The 24,475-nt window shown below is 43.4% G+C and overlaps 1 protein-coding gene across 3 annotated transcripts in view; it reads left to right on the top strand.

Annotated features, from left to right (window-relative positions):
- LOC141128985 (3 beta-hydroxysteroid dehydrogenase type 7-like) overlaps positions 1-24,475 on the top strand; it is a 178,320-nt gene that overhangs the window by 120,133 nt on the left and 33,712 nt on the right. For all 3 annotated transcript variants that reach the window (XM_073616669.1, XM_073616674.1, XM_073616668.1), the window contains exon 2: positions 3,214-3,388. In XM_073616669.1, the coding sequence (XP_073472770.1) occupies positions 3,214-3,388 (175 nt within the window). The remainder of the gene's footprint in view (positions 1-3,213; positions 3,389-24,475) is intronic.

The following is a 24,475-nucleotide window of genomic DNA, read 5'->3' as shown; positions in this document are numbered from 1 at the left end:
AGGGATCAGTGGCGAAGCCCAATTCGAGAGAAAAGTTCTGCATCCACACAGCCCCCTGCCCAGAAAGAAGTGTCATAAATAAACCATATCATGGGTCACTGTGGCTGATAGAGAGCTATACCTGGCACTTGTGATAACGAACACTCACTCAGGATGTCTGTGTTGTGACAGTGCCAACCAAGTCTGTGTAGACAACTAGGGAATTAAATTAAATTCACCCCCTATACACACTGTCCTGCTCTCTCTACACACTGCCCACCCCCCATATACACTGACTTTTTTTTCCCTGTACACACTGCTCCCACTCCTTTTTGAAACTATCCTGCTCCCTGTACACACTGCCCCCTGTCATAAATGCCACTCCCAGTGGGCTGTATTTATGTATGACTGTATACAGTATGGGGGGTGAGGGCAGGAGGGCACAGTACAGGGGGGGTTGGAGGACACAGTAGAGAGGAAGTCAGAAGTGTGCAGTATCAGATGTAGTTATGTATGGTGTCAAGTTTTGGTAGTTTTGTGAGGTATAGTGACAGGATTGGATAGCAAAGGGAGGTATAGTGAGTCTAGACATGTGCGATTAGTTTCGTACGAATCAAATTCGTACGAATTTCCTTACATTCGGGAGGATCCTAAATACGAATTGCTATGCTTCCAAATTTTGTACGAAATTTCGTTTACGAATTTCGGATCCAAATTCCTAACAAACATTCGTAATTGTTACGAAAAGTTAACAAACCTAAGTTAAAAACCCAGGAAGTCCGCACAGCACAGGGATGGTGGGAGCCCCTCATAATGATAAATTCATCATAACAAACATTCGTAATTGTTAGGAAAAGTTAACGAATCTAACAAATTCGTATTTCGTACGAAATTTCAGACACGAAATATGAATTCTAATACGAAACAAATTTATTGACGGCGCACATGTCTAATAGTGACAGGCTTGGATGGTATAGGGAGCTATAGTGACAGTATTAGTAGTATAGGGTGAAATAGTGGCATCTTAGTTCTGTATGCAGTGACATGTGCTCACTGTATTCCTGGATATGGACACTCCCAGGGCTGCTGTATTCTCTCTTCAGCCTGTGTGAAGTGTTTGGGAGGACTGGAGGAGGCAGCCACACCCCCAGCTCCACCCACCATCTCGGGCTGCCTTGGGATCTATTGAAGATCCTCGAGGGACAGTCTATTGTGATTAAATGAAAGGGGAGTATTACAGGCAGAGGCAGCCTCCCCCGCACCGCTGATGCTTCTGCTGACCCGATCGGCTTGAAAGCTGTACATGTTTACAAATCTGCAAGGAGACAGGGAAAGTGCAGGGGCCCCCAATGCAGCTGGGGCTCCTGGGCAGTGCCTAGGGGTGCCCACTCATTAAGACTGCCCTGGACTGCTACAGAACAGTGTAGATTTAGGAAGGTTAACAGTGCCCAGGAATCTTGGGGTTTAATGGGCCAAGAGTGGTCTCCGTCCAGTAAGATTTGTAACGAACTACATGAAGGGTGTCTGAGCCTTGGGGTACACAGCTCAGGGGACACACATGTTGTATAAGGGGATGGACCTCATGACTAAATGCCACTGCCACAGTTCACTATCCACCATATGACTGCATATTAATTTTGAATGTGATTCAGCTGACTCAGTGACTGGGTCATTAGCTCCATAAAGCACTGATGTTGATGTATATCAGTATTTCCCCAGAACTGGAAAGTCTAATTTGTCAGTGACAGGATAAGGAAGGAGTGATTGAAGGGGTTAAGTGAACATGGAATAAGGCTGATTTTTCCAGAAAGTATCTCACCAAATCCTTCCTTCCCGGTACAGGGTTCCCAGGCCTGTCCAAAATAACCAAGAGCGTCCCAGTGAGTCAGTGACTAATGCTGGGGTGTTTATTGGCACATTGGCTCCTGTGGATCCAGGGGACACACAAAGGAAAATCTGCACTGTGCTCATCTATGTGCCTTTCTGGGCTGGGAGTGACACACTGACTGAGGTAACCCCTATACAGTCCTGTAGGTGCCACATTACCTCTATAATATCACTGATATTGATAATCATTAACCCTGGATCTACAGGACAGTCACAGACCCATTGTCTGTGGATGAAATTGCCTATACATCAACTTGTCCTCTAATTCCACCCCCCCCCCCCCTATTTTTGGTCCTTCCAGGGATAACTAAACATGTGCCTCTGGGCCTCCAAAATGTGTCTTCCATTTGCAAGGCCCACTCCGTCATAAGGTGAGTGATGCTTCACAGCTAGTCTCTGGTTCAGTGACAACTTAAAGTTTGGATTTATGAGCCACTTTCTGTACTGGTAGAAGTCACCAGGACCAATAGAGTGAATCTCCCCAGTGTAGACTCAGATAGCAGCAGAAACCTAACCAGGGTTCTAAGTCCACCATACTCTATCTAAAACAAAAAAAATGATCTACATACACTGAAAGGGCTCATTTACACTTCAGCTTCAACACACATTAAAGTGTAAACCAGCCCCATGTCACAACTGGGGAACATATAGAATAGCTTACAGGTTACACTTGGAGAAGTATAGTATTTTTTTTTTTTTAAATAAACACACATACAGTATCTCACAAAAGTGAGTACACCCCTGCTTGCAACAGTCTATTTCCCAAAGACAACCTCTGGATATGATGCTGAGCACGTGCACTCAACTTCTTTGGTCAACCATGGCGAGGCTTGTTCTGAGTAGAACCTGTCCTGGTAAACCGCTGTATGGTCCTGGCCGCCGGGTTGCAGCTCAATTTCGGTATAGCCTTGGCCATCTTTATGTAGAGCAACAATTATTTTTTTTCAGATCCTCAGAGTTCTTTGTCATTAGGTGCCACGTTGAACTTTCAGTGACCAGTATGAGTGAGGGCGATAACACCAAATTTAACACACCTGCTCCCCATTCACACCTGAGACCTTGTAACACTAACAAGTCACATGACACCGGAGATCAGACTTTTGCTGAGCTGCCCCCCTGCATATCCATTTACTGGGAAGACCAGTGTACTGCTTTTTCTCCACCCTCAGCTAACAGAGGTTAGGTGATCACTTAAATATCCCCCTTCTTCCTTTTTTTTTTTTTTTTTTTTTTTTGTCATATTCATACACATGTTTTGCCTTCTATTTCTATTTTAAACTGAATGGGTTGTTTTACAAGGTAAGGGTTTACATGTACTTTAAGTAAAAATCTCTGTTACTTTTTCAGATTCTAATTAGTCATTATTCTGCGACTATGGCGAAGGATCTGGTTTACCTGGTGACTGGGGGTTCTGGGTTCGTTGGTGAACATATTGTAAAATTTCTGCATAAAGAAGAATACGTGAAGGAAGTGAAGATTTTTAATATGAATAAAGGTGGATTTATTGAAGATTTAAAAGGAGGTATTACTAGCATTCTTCTCATTCTTCTCATTCTTCTCATTCTTCTCATTCTTCTCATTCTTCTCATTCTTCTCATTCTTCTCATTCTTCTCATTCTTCTCATTCTTCTCATTCTTCTCATTCTTCTCATTCTTCTCATTCTTCTCATTCTTCTCATTCTTCTCATTCTTCTCATTCTTCTCATACCTGGCTGTGAACTTTACCAATTCTCAAAGGAGTTGCTTTTTAAGCTACCCATAGATAATCCTTCTCCTTTTTTTTTTTTTTTTTTTTTTTATATTATTTTTTTCTCAGCCAGCGGGCCATATGATAAAAAGCAAATAGATTCCCCCATCCACACAAGCGAGGTGGATGGAAGGCTCCTCCCCACTGCTCCACTGTCCTGACTGCAGGAGTACTCCAATTGACTGTACTTGCTGAGAAGGGATGGGCTATCTTTTAGACTCGAACATTGGCTGTTCACCCATTCGCCGAACAGCGAACAATTTGGGGTGTTCGCGGGAAATTCAAAAAGCCGCGGAACATCCTTTTAAAAGTCTGAGAGAAATCTAAAGTGCTAATTTTAACGGTTAATATGCAAGTTATTGTCATAAAAAGTGTTTGGGGACTCGGGTCCTGCCCCAGGGGACATGTATCAATGCAAAAAAAATTCTAAAAAAGCTGTTTTTTCAGGAGCAGTGATTTTAATTATGCTTAAAGTGAAACAAAAGTGAAATATTCCTTTAAATTTCGTACCTGGGGGGTATCTATAGTATGCCTGTAAAGTAGTGCTTGTTTCCTGTGTTTATAACAGTCCAAGAGGAAAATTACATTTCTAAAGGAAAAAAGTAATTTTAAAAGTGCTAGTGCCGGATATTAATGAATTGTTGGTCCCGACAATACACCTAGTCATTGAAGAAAAAAAAAAAAAAAAAAATTTGTGGGGGTCCCCCAAAATTCCATCATCAGGCCCTTCAGGTCCGGTATGGATATTAAGGGGAACTCGGCGCCAAAATAAAAAATGGTGTGGGATTCCTGTTGCATTGGAGGGGAGCGGGGTCACCTGTACACGTCACTGGGAAACCCCCGGCGTTTCCCCTTGTCAGAGGGGGACAGGGTCACGTGACAGGTGGCCCTGCCCTCAGCTACATAAGAGCTGTCAAGCTGGTGCCGTGTCATTGGCTGGGTGGAGGCAGGATCCTGTGCATGTTCGTCGCTGGGGATCCATCGATGGAGATGGAATTGGATTACATCGCTGGAGTAGGAGCATGGATTTATTGGATTACATCGCTGGAATCTTTATTTAAAGGGAAAAAAAAAAAAGACTTGTCCCAAGCAGTCTCCTGTGGTTTTTTGTTAACATTTTGATACTTTCTTTTTGTGAAATGGTAGGGGTACAATGTATTCCTTACCAATTCACATGGGGGGGCCTGGGATCTGAGCCCCCCGCCCGCAGACCCCCACAACCACCGGTTGTGGGAATGAGGCCCTTGTCCCCATCAACATGGGGACATCTTCCCCATGTTGAGGGCATGTGGCCTGGTACGGTTCAGTAGGGGGGATGGGGCGGTCTCTCGTCCCCCCCCCCCCCCCCTTTCCTGCGGCCTGCCGGATGAAGGCCTGGTAATGGAATTTTGGGGGACACCCACGTATTTTTATTTTTCAATGACTTTCAATGACTTATGTGTATTGTGGGGACCGACAATTCATTAATAGCCGGCACTACCACTAGCACTTTTTTAAATGACTTTTTTTTTTTTTTTCCTTTAAAAATGTCATTTTGCTCTCGGACTGTTATAAACATGGGAAACATGCGCTACTTTACAGGCATACTATAGACACCCCCCAGGTACAAAATTTAAAGGAATATTTCACTTTTATTTCACTTTAAGCATTATTAAAATCAATGCTCCTGAAAAACGACCGTTTTTAAAACTTTTTTTTTTTTTTTTGCATTGATACATGTCCTCTGGGGCAGGACCCAGGTCCCTAAACACTTTTTATGACAATAACTTGCATATTAACCTTTAAAATTAGCACTTTTGATTTTTTTATGTTCGTGTCCCATGGACTTTAACCGCGTTCAAACTAATTTTTTGCCTGTTCGCATGTTCTGGATGCGAATCGAACAGGGGGGTGTTTGGCCCATCCCTATTGCTGAGCAATAAAGGAATAAAGGTTTTCCAGCATTGTTGTTTGACAGAAATTGATCGTTAGACATCTGCCAAGCAAGAATGGCCATAGATGGATAAAAATTTGTCTGGTTCCTGCTGAATTGGTCAAATTTCAATCCATCTATGGTCCGCTTTAGAGACAGCTGAGTGCTGGTTTGCAGTTGTCACTCGCATGTACTGTATATTTAAAAAACATGAGCAAGTATACCCTTTAGCTGTGAGGATACATAATTATAGCTGAGGACTGCATTTCATATGTAACTTTAATACATTTTGTGCATCCCTGAAATGTTGGGATATATTATTGTATATGTATAGTGGTCCCAAAGATATTATTTTGCACAAATTAGAATTCTGATGCCTTCAGATTTCAGATATTTTGCCTTGCTCATCCTTGTCTTTAGGGACCTTGCTTTGTGCATTACTCCAAATCATTTTGGTGTGGGGTTGTTTTTCAGGGGTTTGGCTTGGCCCCTTGGTTTCAGTGAAGGGAACTCTTAAGGCATCAGTATACCAAGACTTTTGGACAATTTCATGCTCCTAACTTTGTGGGAACAGTTTGTGGATGGTCCCTTCTTGTTCTAACATGACTGCGCACCAGTGCACAAAGCAAGGTCTATAAAGACATGGATGAGCGAGTTTGGGGTGGAGGAACTTGACTGGCCTGCACATTTGAGTCCTGACCTCAGCCAATACTTTTGACAATATAGTGTACACCAGTTACACAGGTTGGACTGGATGGACTAGTGTTTTTATTCAACCCTACCAACTGTGAAACTATGGAAATAAATGGCACCGCAATGTAGGGTACATGCATTACTGCAATGTAGAAGTGTGAATCATGCCTAAATTATTAAATTAGTTTTCATGTCTTATATCGGTCTGTTTTCGCATGTTTACACCCCTTTTTTATTCCCCCACCCCCCCACCCCATTAAAATCCAATTCTCTAAAATGTTACTGATCCAATAACGCCCTGTGAATTTTGTTTGCACACACAACACACATGGTTTTGCACAACTTCACACTTGCATATTAGCAGGCTCCAAGTGCACACACCATGCATGGAAGAGGTATAAGGGCCCATTTACCTCTTTCCCTGTGTTTAAATGTGTTAAAATGTTTGTCATACCACTTGTTGCTACATTACATGGTAATACACAAACCGCCACCATTATACAGTGTATATGGATCCCCAATGCACATTTACAGTGGTGGGCAAACCACCTGCACATTACATATTACATTGCATATGATATGCAGTATGGGTGTGTTGCAAAAAAAATGCAGAATCTGGGTTTATTGCGTAAAAAAAAAAAAAAAAATCCAGGAACACAGCACCTGTGGGAATTTTTCTGTACACTGAAGTCATAAAACATGTAAAGTATAAAAATCTCATAAAAGCTTTTTATTTACATCACATAAAACCTTTATTTTAAAACCACATATTTAGGCTGGTAGTTTAATTGTGTTCAGTTTTTCAGCATATTCTTTCATGATATAGAACAACTTTTCATTTATCCAGATCTGGCTAAGCATTTCATAACCTATATATTGCATGTTGGTGTAGCACCCTGGTGTTTAGCCAGGGTTGCTAGTAAATTTAGTTTGCAGGCGGTAGTTGCCCTGGTTAATTGTTAGTAGATCCACTGATTCCTGTCTAGTTATGGACTTGCTGCACCCTCTCTCTTCTGTCGCTAAGTGGCATTATGCTGGTGACATTAGATAGACAAGGGCTTAGTAAGGTAAGGTTATGAATGGTTGGGGTGTCTCCGCCAATAGGCAAGGGTCTCTTTAAGCCCCTTGGCCTGCTGGGAGAGCTTATTTAGATGGAGTCAGGTGATTGGGGTCCAGTGCCACTTGAACGGCTGTCTGAGTAGACGTGTGTTATGCTGCCCCGGGCTGCTAGGCCGGAAGCCTGAGGCCCATACCAGGGACATCTGCCTGCTAGGCTGTCTGAGGGCCTATCCAGAAGCAGGGGAAGCAGCGCAGGGTTGGGACTGCAGGATTGGAGTCCAACAGAGTAATGGTTCAGCTGGACAGGGAAGCTGTCACCACTAAGGAATCCTTAGACCACTGTGAGTAAGCTAGAGCCAGTACCAGAGCAGTCTTCTCACCAGCTGGGGATGGTGAAGAAGTGGGAAAAACTTCAGCAAGTGCCAAGCCAGGGACCCAGCGGGACAGCAGAGGTGACGCTTGTGGAGCATTAGTGAGTGCTAAGCCAGGGACCTAGTGGGTCATCAGGGGTGACGCTTGAGGAGTATCTGAGTGCCAAGCAAGGGACCCAGCAGGCAAGTGGGGGTGAAGCTTGAGGAAGATCCAGAGTTATGGAAGTGAGAGCTCAGGGGATCCAGTGGCGATTGGGTCTGAGAGACTGGGAGCTCAGTGAGTGAAGACCTACAGAGAGAGACTGTAGAGTGTGAGGAGAGCTATTTGTGTTACCAATGGTTAAATACAACTACCATTAGTGACTGTTAAAAGATTTTTTTGCCATAGGAGACAGCAGTCCTACCTATACAGAAGTGGTGTCTGGCTGGAGGTCTTCCACAGCATAGTTGTCTACCTAATAGAAGTTTCAGGGTCTGCCAATTGTCATTGCATCTACTTAAGGGTGTCCTGGCCCTAACCCTCTCTCCCACAGTTCTTGTTCAAGAAACAATATTTGCATTCAAACTGTGTCTGGCACCCATCACTTTAGCTTGTATTACACCCACCATGCCTTGTAACCCACTCTGCAGAGAATGTCGGCTCTACCTAACCCTTGAGTCCATGGACTTAATCCATGGACTAATCTACATTCATGGCGCCGGACATATGGATTTCAATGGGGTGTTTTTTTTTTTTTTTTTTTTTTTTTTTTTGTTAAGCACATGATTAGAGCCTGAGGCTCGAATTGCCTTCAAAAAGGGTGGGCTCGGGGTGCAGAGCCCACCCAGTTGTGTGACCATAGCAAATTAATATTTGCTATTGTGTTTCTGATTCTCCTCACAGCCAATCAGGAAGCGGGTCTTAAGATCCGATTGGCCAAGAGGAGAAGCGATTGTATTGCCTGCTGAGGGAAGGAGGCGGGAGGCCGCTGAGGCAGAAACTGCCATGAAGTCGGAGACGCAGGGTAAAGACGCCCAGGAGGAAGCGGTCGTCCAGGAGGAGGAGACACCGGAAGGTGCCGAAGCTGCCCACACCTAGATGGGGAAAATGCAGGGCTGGTGGGGGGACCAGCGAGTGACGGGGGGGGTCTGACTGAGCGACTGCCGGGGGGGTGGCCTTAGGATGTCTTGTTTGCTGCCCCCCCAAAAAAAAATTTACAGCACTAGCCACCACTGCAAACAGGAAACGGATAGATATATGATATGATTTTATTTTGTGCATTAACCAAGTCCCACATACTGTACCTAGAACTATATCCAGCCAATTTAAAACCAAAGTGCCATACTGTTGGCAGAATTCATTTTAGTCTTGCGGGTAAAAGAGAGGAGATGCCACAGAGGGCATTTTTACAGGGACACTCTAAATCAATGCGCAAAGTGGTCATCCACAGTTCTACATAATACTATAGCATACACCTAGCATATGTAGAGCTGCCCCCTTAGGGGTCGCTTGGTAATTTTGGTTCTCTGTTCTGCAACTTGACTTCAAGAACAACTTCAGCCCTTCTGGTACACCTGGTTGAATGAAGTTACTGCAAGCACTTAAGATTACGAGCGTAGTTACCTTTAACTTGGTTGTGAATTAGTACAAGGAAATAAACACAAGACCACTTAGTGATAAAGGAATTCAATGTATTGGTAAGGGTTAAAATACTGGTTTGAGCATAAACTAACACACAGAAGGTAGGTTCAGACAGTCCGCTAGACCAGTGTTTCTCAACTCCAGTCCTCAAGGTGCCCCAACAGGTCATGTTTTCAGGCTCTCCATTATTTTGCACAGGTGATTTGATCAGTTTCACTGCTTTGGTAATTACCCCAGCCGTTTCATCTGAGGGAAATCCTGAAAACATGACCTGTTGGGGTGCCTTGAGGACTGGAGTTGAGAAACACTGCGCTAGACCATAGAATCACAATGCCAAGATAACTTAGAACAGAGCTCTGTACCACTAGACTGGAATTCAATAATCAGCCATAAACAGTGCATATAAGCTTTAACTGCAAAGTAAATAGTACTGTAACTAGTATAGAGTGCACTCTAGGAAAAATGCTGGGATATATGTAGAGGTGGCAGCCCCAGATTTGTCACTGCTACCCCTAACAGCCGGGAGAGCTGTCCATCTAGTAGGGGTGGTGATGGTAATGCAGGACATTATAGAAAGTTGGTGCTAATGGGGGGTTCTCCAAAGAGAAGGACTGATAGAATAATTTGTCACCCAGACTGCCTCAACCAAATGGTTTGCGATCTACCTGGTGCCAAGTTTCGGCATGTGGTGGACAGAGTTGAAAAATTACTGTGAAGGGCTGGGTGTGACCCAGCTGTCTTGACAGGTCCATGTTGGAACCAGTGACAGAATACATGGTAGATTGAGGATCCGTGAGAATCAATTTGAAGAGCAAGTTGAAGGGAAGGACCTCCAAGGTTATATTTTCTGAAATATTGCCTGTGTACAACACCGGAAAGTCAGATTAGAGAACTGAATATTTTGGCAAAAGATCTGGTGTAAGAAGGAAGGATTTGGGTTTCTAGAGCATTGGGCTGACTTTTTTACTGACCTACAGGGTAAGGGGGTCTTCTGTGCTGACATAAAGGTTATGGGAAGGCTGGAGAAGTATTTAAACCAGGATTCATGGGGGGAGGAAGAATTGGACCATGATAGGCAGACAAGTCCGTAAGGGGTCAGATGTTAATGGTGGGTGAATGGGGGAAGGTTATTGCAGGTGATGAGGAGTTTGCCATGTTACACACAACCTTTGGCACCTATAGTACTATTAGTACTACTAAAAAAGATATGTAAAACACAAGAGCAAAATGTGACAATGAATTCAAGTGTGTGTGTTCAATGACCGAAATCTGCCAAGCAAAATAGAGTTGAAGGCTTTGGTGCACGGAAAACAACTATGATTTAATTGGTATTGCTGAATCTTGGCTTCATTCTTCGCATGATTGGGCTATTAATAATTCTGGCTATGCTCTTTCGGAAAGACTGGCGAAAAGGTGACGGTGTCTCTCTGTGAGAAGTGGTCTAAAAGTGAGTGTGAGAGGACCATGTTGATGGAGAGTGTGTTGATGCTGAAGCATTATGGGTGGAAATGCACATAGGTGTGCATATTTCAAAGGTAATTTTCTTTGGGTGAAGGTTGGACCCCTGTTATTTTCAATCCTGCAGCAGGAATGGCAAGTTGCAATTTTGCAGTTTCTCTCTTAAAAAAAAAAAAAAAAAAAAAAAAAAAAAAAGAGATCTGACTGTCCTCCCGGTGGCCACTGGGAGGCAGTGTGCTGTTTAAGCATGCTGTGTACTTTTTAGTTGTGTGGCCTGCTGTTTCTCCTCCAAGTACTAGTGTGCAGGCTTGCTCAGTATGGCCTGTTTTTATATGGACAGGAAGGGTGGCCATGTGATTAGCAGGGACTCTGGAGACATAACAGCAGCACATAGATACTAACAAAGTGTGAGTACTTACTATGGGAGAACTGTGTGGCAGGCAAGTGATTATATGCTGCTTATTTACTGCTTATCAGGGGGAACTGTACAACTGTAAGTCGATACACCCCTGAATGGATAGCAGTTTGCTTTAAAGTGTTGACTGCTCGAAAGGCAGGTGCAGCGCAGTATATATGCTTGCAAACTTATTGTTTAAATACATGTTTAAATATACAAGTTTGGAAAAACATGAGCATGGGTAAGCCCCCCCCCCCGACGAGGCTGGACCGAGGACTGGCATGGGGCCAACTGCAGTTAAGCAGGTGCATGCTTGCAAACTGGCTAAAATGCACGGTGGCTGAAACACATGGTTGCTGAAAAGCACGGTTGCTAAAGATGCATGTTTTACATATTCGATGGTTATAAATGTTTGCATAAAGATACATGATGCCTGGTTGCACAAAGATACATGTTCATGTTTGCATATTGCATAAAGATACATGGTATGAAGATGAATGTTTATACATGTTTGCATAGATACGTGTTGCATAAACACAAGTTTGCTTATTGCATAAATGCATGTTTCCAGGAGCACGTATTACATAAGTGCATGTTTTGCCTAATCATAGTTGCACAAGCACATGCTTTCATGCTTCCATAAATGCATATTGCCTAAACGCATACTGTCGCATTTGTACTACATACGTATATGCTTATTTACATGAGACTGCATACATATGTGCTTATTTACATTAAGCTGTATACATGTGTGCTTATTTTCCTGGGACTATGTGCTTGGTTGCCTGGGATGAGATGCATGTGTGCTTGGTTGCCTGAGATGGCATGCATGTGCTTGGTTGCCTGGGATTGCATGCATATGGGCTTGTTTACCTGGTATTACATGCATGTGTGCTTGGTTGCCTGGTATTACATACATATGTGCTGATTTGCCTTAAGCTGCAGTCATAAACGCATGAATGGCAAAAATACTTGTATACCTGTATGTTTGCACACTTGGGTAACTACATAACGGCATACCTGGGTACCTGCATACTTGCATGCGTAAGGGGTTGCATAGCAGTAAATCAACATTGTTTTTAGGCCTGCATCCTTGAAGGACTGTGTATTAGGTTTGCTAATATAGTTGCTACGTCATTTACTTGTTATACCAGTTAAATGGTTCCAGAAAGAGGCAGCCAGGGGAGGCAGTTGCACCGCTCTCAGGTTCAATGATCTGGCTGTGTCCACATCCCCGATGGACAGTGGTGTCAGATGCATCTGAGCCACACTGGGGCTTGGCATTGCAGTATTTTCCTGATGCATTCATTTTTAATCAGATGAACTGCGGCCATGACGACCTTGATCATGCCTGATATCTGATCAAAGTCTAAGCAGGATCAAGCCTGATTAGTATATGGAGGTGAGACTGCCCGGGAATACCAGATGCTGTAAGCTTTTCCCCACCTGTGTGAGGGAGGCATCTGAGGTTGCTGTGTTTTTTGAGTGTATCTCAGACCAGAAGATCTTAGGGCAGTCTGAGGTGGGTTTTTTTTTTTTTTTTTGCGCTCCATCTTTTAGCCAGCAAAAGCTTGGTAGGTAGGTATGCCTACCTACCAAGGAAGTTGTATCTAGGACAATGCACGTTCCCTATGTACAGTCCTACTCCAGGTCTTTAGTAGAGGATCGTTCTCTCTGTCTGGAACATGAAGTTCCAGGCATTGGATTGCCAGAGGGCTCTGTTCCTGGGGTATTGCAGAGCTAAAATTGCTGATTAATTGTTGGAATTTTAGAGAAGGGATGGGGAAGACAATAATCACTGATGCCAGCTTTTCCAGTTGGTTTGAAGGTGGCTATAGTTCAGTGGACTTGGTCTCCATAGGAGAAAATACCCATCAATATCTTGGATTTTTTGGCCAGTACGCTCTGGATATTGGGGCGAACCACTTGTAGGTGTAATCCTGAAATGCCTCTGTGTGTGTGTGTGTGTGTGTGTGTGTGTGTGTGTGTGTGTGTGTGTGTGTGTGTGTGTGTGTGTGTGTGTGTGTGTGTGTGTGTGTGTGTATACATGCATACATACATTTACCAGGAGTCATGCGGCTCAGGAAAGTGAACCACATTCTGTCTGAGACAGTACAAGTGCTGTCTCTATCACTAGTACATATTCCAGGTAAAGAATGGCGGGACCTAATGGTCATGAGTCCCTGTATCTCTACACTGTTGAGACGCTGGAAGTTGGTTTTAGGGAACTTCGATTACAGGACTTGGAAATTTTTTTCCTGGGGAAAGCCAGGAAGTGGCACCCACAGGAATGAGTGGGAAATTTTCATCTTTCTCCATCAGTAGGGGAAAGGAGATTGGCCTTAAGTACCATAAAGGGTTCTAGTTCATCCCTATCCATTTTTTCCAGAGGCCATTGTTTCTCACTCCTTGATTCATACTTCATACAGCTTGTAGCATAGGTAGTTCCACATGTCAAACAGTTACCATAGTTGTCAGCATTGCAATAAAAATTTGTGGGACACATTTTTTGGCTGTAGGCGGAACCGTATAATTAGGGGGCGGGGCATGCGTTTGTAGGCATGGCAATAAAGAAAACGGAGTCGTGGCAAAATGGGCGTGGTTTACGTGAAATAGTGGGCATGGCTTAAATGAGCATGGCTCAAAGGGGGTGTGGTTAGAGTCTGAGATGAATGAGGGCTAGAGAGGAATGGCGGGACAGCAAGCCCAGATCCTACACAACAATAGAAATATGTGTATTCTAGAAAGTTTAACAATCAGCAGATAAAGATACTCCAAACACCTGGTGTTAGCACTTCAATCATCCCAGCACCATGATTATGGTGTCGGGATGATTGAAGTGCATTATTTCTATTACATTGTAATATAAAATGAAATCATTCAACTCACCATAGCCAAATCAGTAGGATCCCTGAGCGCATCACTAGCCACGTCGCCTGCCCCCGGCAGAGTCCCTCCTTGCATCAGGTGCCCCCGGCAGAGTCCCTCCTTGCATCAGGTGCCCCCGGCAGAGTCCCTCCTTGCATCAGGTGCCCCCGGCAGAGTCCCTCCTTGCATCAGGTGCCCCCGGCAGAGTCCCTCCTTGCATCAGGTGCCCCCGGCCGAGCCATAGTTTCCCCTCTCCCCCTAGTTACCCCCATGTACATAGTAACTCCCGCTGTACATAGTTAACCCCCCTCCTCCTGTGCATTAAAGTTAAATTGCTGCAGAGACAAGAGTCGGTGGTGTCACTACAGCTGGTGTCACCCCCCCCCTCCACCAACTATGGTCCCCCTTCAGGACCGCCCCTCCAGCAGTATAGATCCTCCTCCCTCAGTACAGACCCCCCTCCATCAGTGCCAGTGCAGACCCTCCCCTCCCATAACGCCCCCCACCACACGTCCAGGAACTCCAGGAGCGACCGGTGTTCTGCCGAGAGTTCCCCTCTTCAAGTAAGGACCCCCCTGTACTGCGCAGCACTTACACAGTACGAGCCGGCGGAAATAGCCGAACTAAGCTGACTAGCTGGGGAACTTTCTCGGCAAGACACCGGCGCCATGTGTTCAGTGGATAGGGGAGGGGCTGATCCGTGCAGCTAAAGAAGCCGATTCATTGGCTGCACGGATCTAGCCCCCTTCCTCTCTCCACTGAACACTAGGGGGAAGATCTAGTGCCGGCGGCCATTTTGCTGGAGCCAGCTGCTCCAAAAATTAAACCAACATTCCCGATTTTCCTGATGGAAATCCTGCTTTGGGACAGCCTCCGATCGGGACGAGGGTCCCAGGGAAAATCGGGACTGTTGGCAATTATGAGTTAGTAGCACTGTTGCTGGATTGATAGATATGGTATAAATGTCCACTGGGGATTTAGTCATAAACGGGAAAATAACGATGTGAAAAGAATAAAAAGCAAGTGGGCAAAAAACCTTTGTATATACTGGCTAACAGTCCGTATTCCAGGGCAAGCCTTCAGGGAAGCATGAAGTGGGCTCCAAGTACATGAAAAAGGACATCAGGATCAGTTAGATTTATATAATATACAAACAATTATGTCCACTTACATATGGTGAAAGGCAAGTTGAGCACAGATAATCCTCAAATAGTGGCGTCCGCCCAGCGTTGTGAGCCCGTGTAAAGAAATCCATCCATAGTAAAGAATACAGTCCCGTCCAGCAGGATATCCTGATTCTGTCTTAGGGGTTGAAACCGAGGCTTGGCTCTGGTTAGCTGTGGGATACAGGCATCTGGCGTGGTGACATCACTAGCGGTGCGACGACATTTTGGCGCATGCACACTGTGTTTAAATAGGCGCGCTCCTTCCTCAAGCTTAGAGGACACAGGCTCCTATGAGCCTTATATGTGCTACCATTTGGCGCCATCTAGTGGGATCTGTGTACAATGAACCAATTTCCACAAGAGGACTCCAAACTCAAATAGATTGTGTATTATAGCAAATGCAAAGTGACTCTGAATATATAACTTGATGGGGGTCTAGTATTAGGGTGTGAAAATCAAATTAAAAACTGTGGTGAAATAAGAAGAAAGGAATTTTTATAAAAAAATAAATATTAAAGTGTGAAGAAAAGGGGGGGGGGAAATATATATGTGTATATATGGGAAATGGGGATGAAAATGACTGTATGTGAGAGATGGATATAATATATAAGTGTGTGTATATGTATATGTGTGTGTGTATATGTATGTGTGTGTGTGTGTATATATATATATATATATATATATATATATATATATATATATATATATATATATATATATATATATATATATATATATATATATATATATATATATATATATATATATATATATATATATTTATTTTACACTCTTAGTATTAAAAACATGTATGAAACACAGAGAATAAAATCATTCAAAATGGTTGGATCAGGATAAAAGACATCATTGGTAGGAGCATATTTTCTAAAACAGTATATGTATTAAAATTGAACAGTGAAAACATCTTTTAATTGTAGGATAAAAAGAATTACTAGAAATCTATAGGGAACATGGTTAGGCATGTATGTATACCTTGGTATGTTTTAAATAACCTTAATTTTTTTTTGCGTTCACACAGCCTATAGAACCTCTCTGCCTCAGATAGATTTTTGGGCATTTGTTTTAAGACCCATACCTTAAGGCCATGGGTGGAGTCTTTTTGGCACTTGGGAAAATGGCGAGGAACGCTGTGTTTATCCTTTCCTTCCTCAATCTTTCTGCAATGTTCTCCAAATCTTTATCTCAGTGGACGGATAGTGCGGCCCACAAAGTAAATGGCAGGGACATTAGAGGCAAACTACAAAATCAGATGAGCAGTTGTAAAACTCATTGATATTAGGTCTTGCCCTTAGTGGAGAAATGTTTCTGGCCATGTTGTACATAATCACAAATTTTGCACAAAGGTTTTTTGCACTGAAACATGCCATGCAGTGGGAGTAAACCTAAACCTGGACTGAATGGGAAGAGGTTTCAGCTTGCTAGGGGCGATTTTTTTTTTTTTTTTTCCTCTGTGGTGAGGTATCTGGTAAGTAGTACGTGTAGGCCTCCTGGATGAAAGCTTCTGGGTATCTTTTATCTCTGTTTTTGGCTAAGCACACTACTCTCCTTAATAAAATCATTGTGGTTTGTGCAATTGCGTTTGAGGCGGCAGAATTTGCCTCTTGGTATGTTCTTCCACTTGTAGTGGCAACTTCTGTAATGTAACAGTGAGTTGCCAGCAGTAGGTTTTGACTAGTTTTCTAGCATGTGAACAGCGACATGCTCTGCAAGCCAGGAGGTGCTGCAGACTGATTTTTGTGCTGTATCCATCCTTCCAGGTTGAAAAGGGACAATAGGGAGAGCAAAAACTTCAAAAGAAGACTTCCCTCACTACATCATTTAAATCCAACCCAAATCCACTGATACAACCGCGATCAGTCCAGCTATACAGATACAACAGTGCCTATGAAGGATCGGAGTCTGTGTAACCTCATCAGCTGTTCTACCTGATCAGCTGTTCCAGCCCACGGAACCTTAACATACCGCTGTCCCAGCGCCAGTGGCTCATCGGCTGTTCCTGCCTGCGGGATTCAACACATTTGAGCCCTTAAGACCCCCATGATAGGGGTCCAACAGTTCCGGTAAGCGGCCTCCTTTTTTCAACTTCTCACAAGATCCTGGCTTTCAGAGAAAGGACCGGACACCTAGGAAAGCACATTTTGAGTGACAGGACTTTTTTTAATTGCTTTTTTCAACCACTTATCCCTTAAGTGGATTGTATCATATTGTATTATATTGTAACCATTTATACATTGCTTGTTTGGAGTTTTTAGATGGCACTTTATTTTGATATTCGATATTAGTATTGTTCAAAGTAAGACTCCATATGCACACCCAGGCTAAGGGAGTTCCCTCAGTCCGGTTGATTTGACAGTAGTAGCGCACCTGAGTGTACCTTTCATATTGCTTAAACTGAAAATTCCAGTTTTGTTAGGGTTGCAGCACTATTTAGTCAATTTTTTCAATTGGTTTGAATCTTTTAATTTTGTGGTCACATATCGTTGTTCACATTCACATCACTGTCTAAACCTGATAATAAGTTTGGATTAGCGCAGATTAATTTTGTGTTACATTTGCTATAATACACAATCTGAGTTTGGAGTCCTCTTGTGGAAATTGGTTTATTGTACACAGTTCCCACTAGATGGTGCCAAACGGTAGCACATATAAGGCTCATGGGAGCCTGTGTCCTCTAAGCTTGAGGAAGGTGCGCGCTTGTTTAACACAGTGCACATGCGCCGTAACGTTGTTGCACCGCTAGTGATGTCACTGCGCCAGATGCCTGTATCTCACAGCTAACCAGAGCCAAGCCTAGGTTTCAACCCCTAAAACAGAATCAGGATATCCTGCTGGACGGGACTGTATTCTTTCCTATGGATGGATTTCTTTACACAGGCTCACAACGCTGGGCGGACGCCACTATTTGAGTATTATCTGTGCTCAACTTGCTTTTCACCATGTGTAAGTGGACATAATTGTATATTCTATAAATCTAACCGATCCTGATCCAGAGGTGCTTTTTTCTGTTGGTCCCACATGTCAGGCCACTCTTGTGTCCTTGGGAATGGCATTCGCTCTTGGCGGTCTTTGCAGAGGCCGTTGTTTGAACCAATTGGGAGACGACTGTTAGTCCCTTACCTCGGAAGATGGCTCCTTTTGGTTGCTATCACTTCACTAAATGGAGTGTCAGAGCTGGCGGCTCTTTCATGCAAGGAATCATTCTTGGTCCCACAACATAAGGTTATGTTGCGTCCTAATCCATCTCTATTGCCTAAAGTGGTTTCTAGTGTTCACTTGAATCAGGACTCGGCTTTTTTTTTTTTTTTTTTTTTCTCCTAATCCACAGTCGGCAGGCGAAAGATCGCTACCTACTCTAGAGGTAGTTCAGACGCTCAGGGTCTACTTGAGTTGTCAGGAATCCTAATTTGTGCATCCAGAAGAGCCCAGGGTGGGCAGGCGGCATCCAAGTCGAATGTTAAGCAGTGGATCTGCCAGTTTACCAAGGATGCCTATGATTTTAAAGAGATCCACTACCAGGTGTGTGGGAGTATCTTGGGCCATCCACCATCAGGTGTCAGTGGTCCAGGTGTGCAAGACTGCTATTTGGTCTTTAGTTTATACATCCACTGGGTTTTTACCAGGTGGACATCAAGAACATGGAGGAGACTGCCTTGGTCTCAGGGTATTACAAATGGTAATAGTGGCAGTCTGAAGATGTCGGCTCAGATGCGGAAGACTGATGTTCTGTTTGTATTGCCAGAAGGACCCAAGAAGGGACAGGCAGCATCTAAGTCGACTGTTTCCCAATGGATTGGACAAGTGATTGTTCAGGCGTATGGTTTAAGGTGTAAGACCCTGCCTTTTCCAGTAAGGGCACACTCTACCAGAAGAGTGAGTGCTTCATGGGCAGTTCAACATCAAGCATGGATGGCTCAGATTTGCAAGGCTGCTACTTGGTCTTCGGTGCATACATTCACTAGGTTTTATCAAGTGACTGTTAGGACCCAGAAGGATGTTGCATTTGGACGCAGTGTACTGCAGGCAGCAATATAGATTCTGTTCTGATGGTGTTTCTTTGGTCATAATGGGTTCCCTCCCCTCAAAAGCATTGCTTGGGGACGTCTCAGTTATTATGGCTGTTCTGTGTCCCTTGATGTACGATAAAGAAATTTGCTTTTTTTTTTTTTCTCCAGCTTACCTGTATAGGGGAGGACTTCTTGTTTTGATTTACCAGTGTCCATTTACCAGTAGGTGGTGTATAACCCAGTTATGGCTGCTCTGTGTCCCGTGAGGTTCTCCAAGAAAAGGATTTTACAGGTAAGCTGTAGAGAATTCTAATATTAGGGTTTGCTACAGGCCACTCAGTGTCAATGAGGAGGTGGAGACTCAGCTCCTTGTACAGATAGAAAGGGCTGCAAGGGCTGGGACAGTGATAATGGGGGATTTTAACTACCTGGAAATTGATGGAGTAATGGCACTGCTGGAACAGTAAAAGGGTGGAAATTTTATATTCCTATTATAAGACCATGTTCTGGTCCAGTTCATAGAGTCCCTAACTAGAAATGATGCTGGACCTGGTAATCTCAAACCATGCATAGCTTATTACTAATGTTCATATAAAAGAACATCTGGGTAGCAGTGACCATAACATGATTTCATTTAATGTAAGCTGTAAACGATAAACACATACTGGAAAGATAAACGCTTCATTTTAAAAGTTTAAGGTTTTTTTTTTTTTTTTTTTTTTTTTTTTTTTTTTTTTTGAAAAATCCTACTTACCTAGGTGGATGAAGCATCGGTCTGATGCTGCATCTGTCCCCCGCCGCCTCTAAGGCTGAGAACTCTTAGTTCTCAGAGCTCCGTGAACTGAGCTGTCAGTCACCGACTCTGTTCTACAATCCCAACCCGCTCCCCTCCCCCCCGATTCACTAAAGCCCGGGGCTGTGGAGAGGGCAGGAGCGGCTGACTCAGGCACTCAGCGGTTAGTGGTTCCTGTCCATATGGTCACAGCTTCAGCCTTCTGTCTCCTGAAAACAGGAGTGCAGAACAAACTGCTCTCGTGTTCTACAGAAGTACAGTATAAACAAGCTTTGGCTGTTCTTTTTTTAAGAAAGCAAATTCGTCAAAGAAACGAATGCTTTAAATCGACTGAACACACTGCAAGCCTATATTTACAAGGGCAATAAGTTTAAAAGGCTAAAATGCATGTTGCTCGTGGCCAAAGTTAAAATCGCTATAAATATTTGGAAAAGAGCAATTACAAAATATAAAATGAAGGAACACTATCATTTAAAAGTTACAAAGTAAATTATATATAATATCGTAACCAAGGCTGCAAAAATAAAAAATGAATTCCAGGTTGAAAGAGTAGGGCAAAGCCAAAGAATTTTCAAATGTATCACCAGGCAAAAAGGTCAGGTCTGACATGTAAGCCCTTCCCTAGTTAATTGTGAGTTTGTTACTGGTGACAAAGAGAAGGCACATTTATTAAATACATTCAGCTCTGTGTATACAAAAGAAAATGGGGAGCTCAAATCCTCAATGGGGATGTAGTGACATAGACCTAAATGATCCACAATGGCTCAGAATTGATATTGTCCTGAAATATATTCACGAAATTAAGGTGAATAAAGCACCGTTTGGTACATTACCACTAGGGTTGTCACGATACTAGTATCGGTATCGGCACCGATACCGAGCATTTGACCAAGTACTTGTACTCGGACAAATGCTCCCGATGCTTCCGCCGATACCTTGACCGTCAGCAGTGATCGGCATGTGGGGGAGTTACAAGCTTCTCCTTCCCCGCGTCTTTCAGCTGCTTAGTGACATACAGCGGTGATCGGTGCTTGTGACTCCCCCACACGTGATCACTGCTGACTGTCACCGCATCCTCCATGCCCCCTCCGTTCCTCTGTCCCTCCCCGTTCTGCTGTCACCTTCCTCTTCCTCTGTCACCCTCCGTTCTGATGTCCCCCTCCCATGTCCTCCTCCTTCCTCAGCTGACTCTGTCCATTCACATAACTGAAACATTATAATCTCCTGTGATTATGATGTCTCAGTTTATTAATGGAGAGGAGCCACTGTCTTCTCTCCATTCATTCTCAGTGCAGCTGAGGCTGCAGAGAAAGGGACAGGGGAATCTCTATCCTCGGTCTCTTTCTCTGTCTCAAGGGGGGGGGATATCAGGGGTCTGTTTATCTCTGCGTTCGGGGTCATATACCCACATGGATGTCAGACTTGGGAACAGCAGCTATGCCTGTGCAGCCGTTGTATCCCAATTTACATAAATGGGACTGCCTGTCTGGGGATGCATGGAATACCTGTGCATGCCTGTGTGGGTAAACATGGCCCCCCATGGACGTACACTTTTTAGTATGCCACATGTGAACGAGGCTTTAGTAGTAATTTAGCAGGAATTTTGCAAATTATGTTTATGTGCACTATTAATGATTTTGATGTACTTTTAGCGAAAATATTGATTTGGTAAACATGCGCACAAATATCGTAGGGCCTTAAAAATCAATGGCGCCTTCTTTTTATTCTACTGGTCCTATGCTTTCAGAAAATTATTGTTTGGGGGGTCTTTTACAAACTCTGAAAGCTGTAAGTGAAAAATGAAAACCTCCAGATTTTGAGAAATTTTTGGGTACGTTTGATTTTTACCATTTTGCAAAAAGGCGCAATTTAAAAATTGTTTTTTTACTCCATACAGGTTAAGCTTTTATATTTAGTAGGGATTTAGCAGGCATCTTGTAAAAATTTGCTGTTTTTATCTAAAATTGGTTTTAATGTATTTTTTTTGTGAATATATTGTTTTGATAAACATTTGCACAAATATCCTGCAGGGGTCTAAAAAAAACAGTAGCACCTCCTTTTTTTTATTTTTAATTTTTTTTTATTTTAGAGGTCATATGCTTTCAGAAAATATGATTTTGGGGGTCTTTCACAAATTCTGAAAGCTTTAAGGGAAAAATGAAAACCTTCAGATTTTTAGAGAAATTTGGATATTTACACTTTTGCGTCTGTTCAGTTTTCACAATTTAGCAAAAAGGCACAATTTTTAAAAGTAAAAAATATTTATTAACTCATTACAGGTTAAGCTTTTATATTTAGTAGGAGTTTTGTAAAATTTGCTGTGTATTTAATCATGATTTTAGGGAATTTTTAGCAAAAATTTTTTTTGATAAACATTTGTGCAAATATCGTGGGACCTTACAAACCAGTAGCACCTTTTTTATTTTACTGGTCGTGTGCTTTCAGAAAATATATATGTAGCACTAACTCACGGTGGAGCTGCTGATTTTTAGCAGGCTGTTACCGTCACCTTTTTACCTGTAATTTCACCAGTACCAGGTCTAGGGTCCTGTTGAGCCTTCTATCAGACAATGTAGGCACCAGTCACTTGAATACTTTTCCAATGCTTTAATGGGAGATAACTGGAAGAAGTAGCAGGAAAGAGGTAGAAGAAGAGTTGCAGGGAAGTTCAAATACCTTTTCTTGGCGTAGCGTTAAGGAATTGAAATCTTTGAAATGAATGCATCCTCAGCTCAGTATTAAATCTTTGCCCGCCTGGATCAGTCTCTCTCACTAACCTAGCAGCTGGAATGCAGCACGAACAAAGTCTCTGCCACAGACTTGGGTGAAACAAAACTGTATGATCCTCTGCCACAGGATGTAGTAGTTTTCGATAAACAGCAAACACAGTACCAGAACCTTTAAGCCGACCCGGCAGTACTTGTGCGGTAGATTCGTTTTAAGATGCGTCCTTCAATCGAGTCACCAGGCCCTTCTTAAGACCAGCCTTGCATGGTTTCTTCCAAGATGGGTTCTTCCCTGTATCTTCCTGATTGTCCAGCTTCTTCCCGCAGGACAGACAGCACAGGACCATCCCAGCTATAGCAGGCCCGACAGGCTTCTGGGTCTACCCACTTTGCTGCCGTAACACAACCCTCCAGGCCGGAGGGCTACGAGGTAGAACTCACTGATGCATACCTCTAGGCCAGGAGGGCCATGAGGCGAAAGACTCCCTAAAACATGGTGTTTGTCCCATAAATACCCTCTCCCAGAATGCAACTCAGAGGACCACCTCCGCCGAGTTATCTCCGGGACAGAAGAGCACTCATACACTTCAGCTTGTTGCTTTTCCAACATCGACCCATGGTGACGACACCCACAGGCGCAATGTGAAACTACATGCAACACAGCCAAACTGGAATAGAGGCTAAATCTGAACTATGTACAGAACAGATGACCCACTAAATTTACCTATAAGCGGTAGATTGAAAAATCTACCAGTGCTACATATAGTTTAGGGGGTCTTTTTTACAAACTTTGCAAGCTATAAGTGAAAAATAAAAAAAGCAAAGGAAAAATTGCAAATATCGTCTGGCCACCTGAGGTGTACAAAATGGAGCACAGGGCCTGGTAGCAAAAGGGTTAGTTGGTTATGTCGTTAAGGACATGCAGCCGAACTGCCAGCTTAAATGTGTGGTTTTAAACATTAGTGGTTTTATGTGAGGTAAATAAAGTTTTTGAGATTTCTTGTACTTGACCTGGTTTGACTTCAAATGTACTGAAAAAAGTCCCACTGCTGCTGTGGTCCTAGAGATGGTTATGCGCGCACAAGTGAGATGGAGACTCCTCTGGACATTTGGGAAAAGTTTCAGTAGCCAGAAGGCTGGATCTTTGGTAAATATTTTCTGTTTTTCTACTTAAGTTGACTAAGGCCTAATTTAAGTAGGTGCACAGCCCTGTACAGCATGAAAAGAGATTTATTTTTGTACTAGCAAAGTGAGCTGATATGCATCATATCATATGATATGTAAGGACTTGCCTCCACCAACAGTTTCACGGGTATGCAGGGGTGAGCAATAAAAAAAGGAAACCACTTATCTTTTCAGTGTTTTGAGTGGCCCTTAATAAATTGCAATCTAATATTCCCTGCACACAGGGGCGGATCCAGAGCCTAGTCTCGGGAGGGGCACTGCCAGAAAATACGTTTTTTTGGGGGGTAAATTTAACGGGGAAATGGCTGGTGTTAGCGCTTCAATCATCACGGCACCATGGTTGTTATGGTGTCAGGATGATTGAAGCGCATTATTACTATTACATGGTTATAAAAAAATGAAATGGTTCAACTCACCATAGAATCAGTGGGAGCCCCGAGCGTGTCACTTGCCACTGTTATCTGCCACACGTTGGGGATTGTCACTTGCCACGTCCCATGCCACACGTTGGGGATTGTCACTTGCCACGTCCCATGCCACACGTTGGGGATTGTCACGTGCCACGTCCCATGCCACACGTTGGGGATT

This window comes from Aquarana catesbeiana, linkage group LG02 (assembly GCF_042186555.1).
Source record: "Aquarana catesbeiana isolate 2022-GZ linkage group LG02, ASM4218655v1, whole genome shotgun sequence".
Taxonomy (NCBI): domain Eukaryota; kingdom Metazoa; phylum Chordata; class Amphibia; order Anura; family Ranidae; genus Aquarana; species Aquarana catesbeiana.
This window is presented reverse-complemented; position numbering and strand designations above follow the sequence as displayed.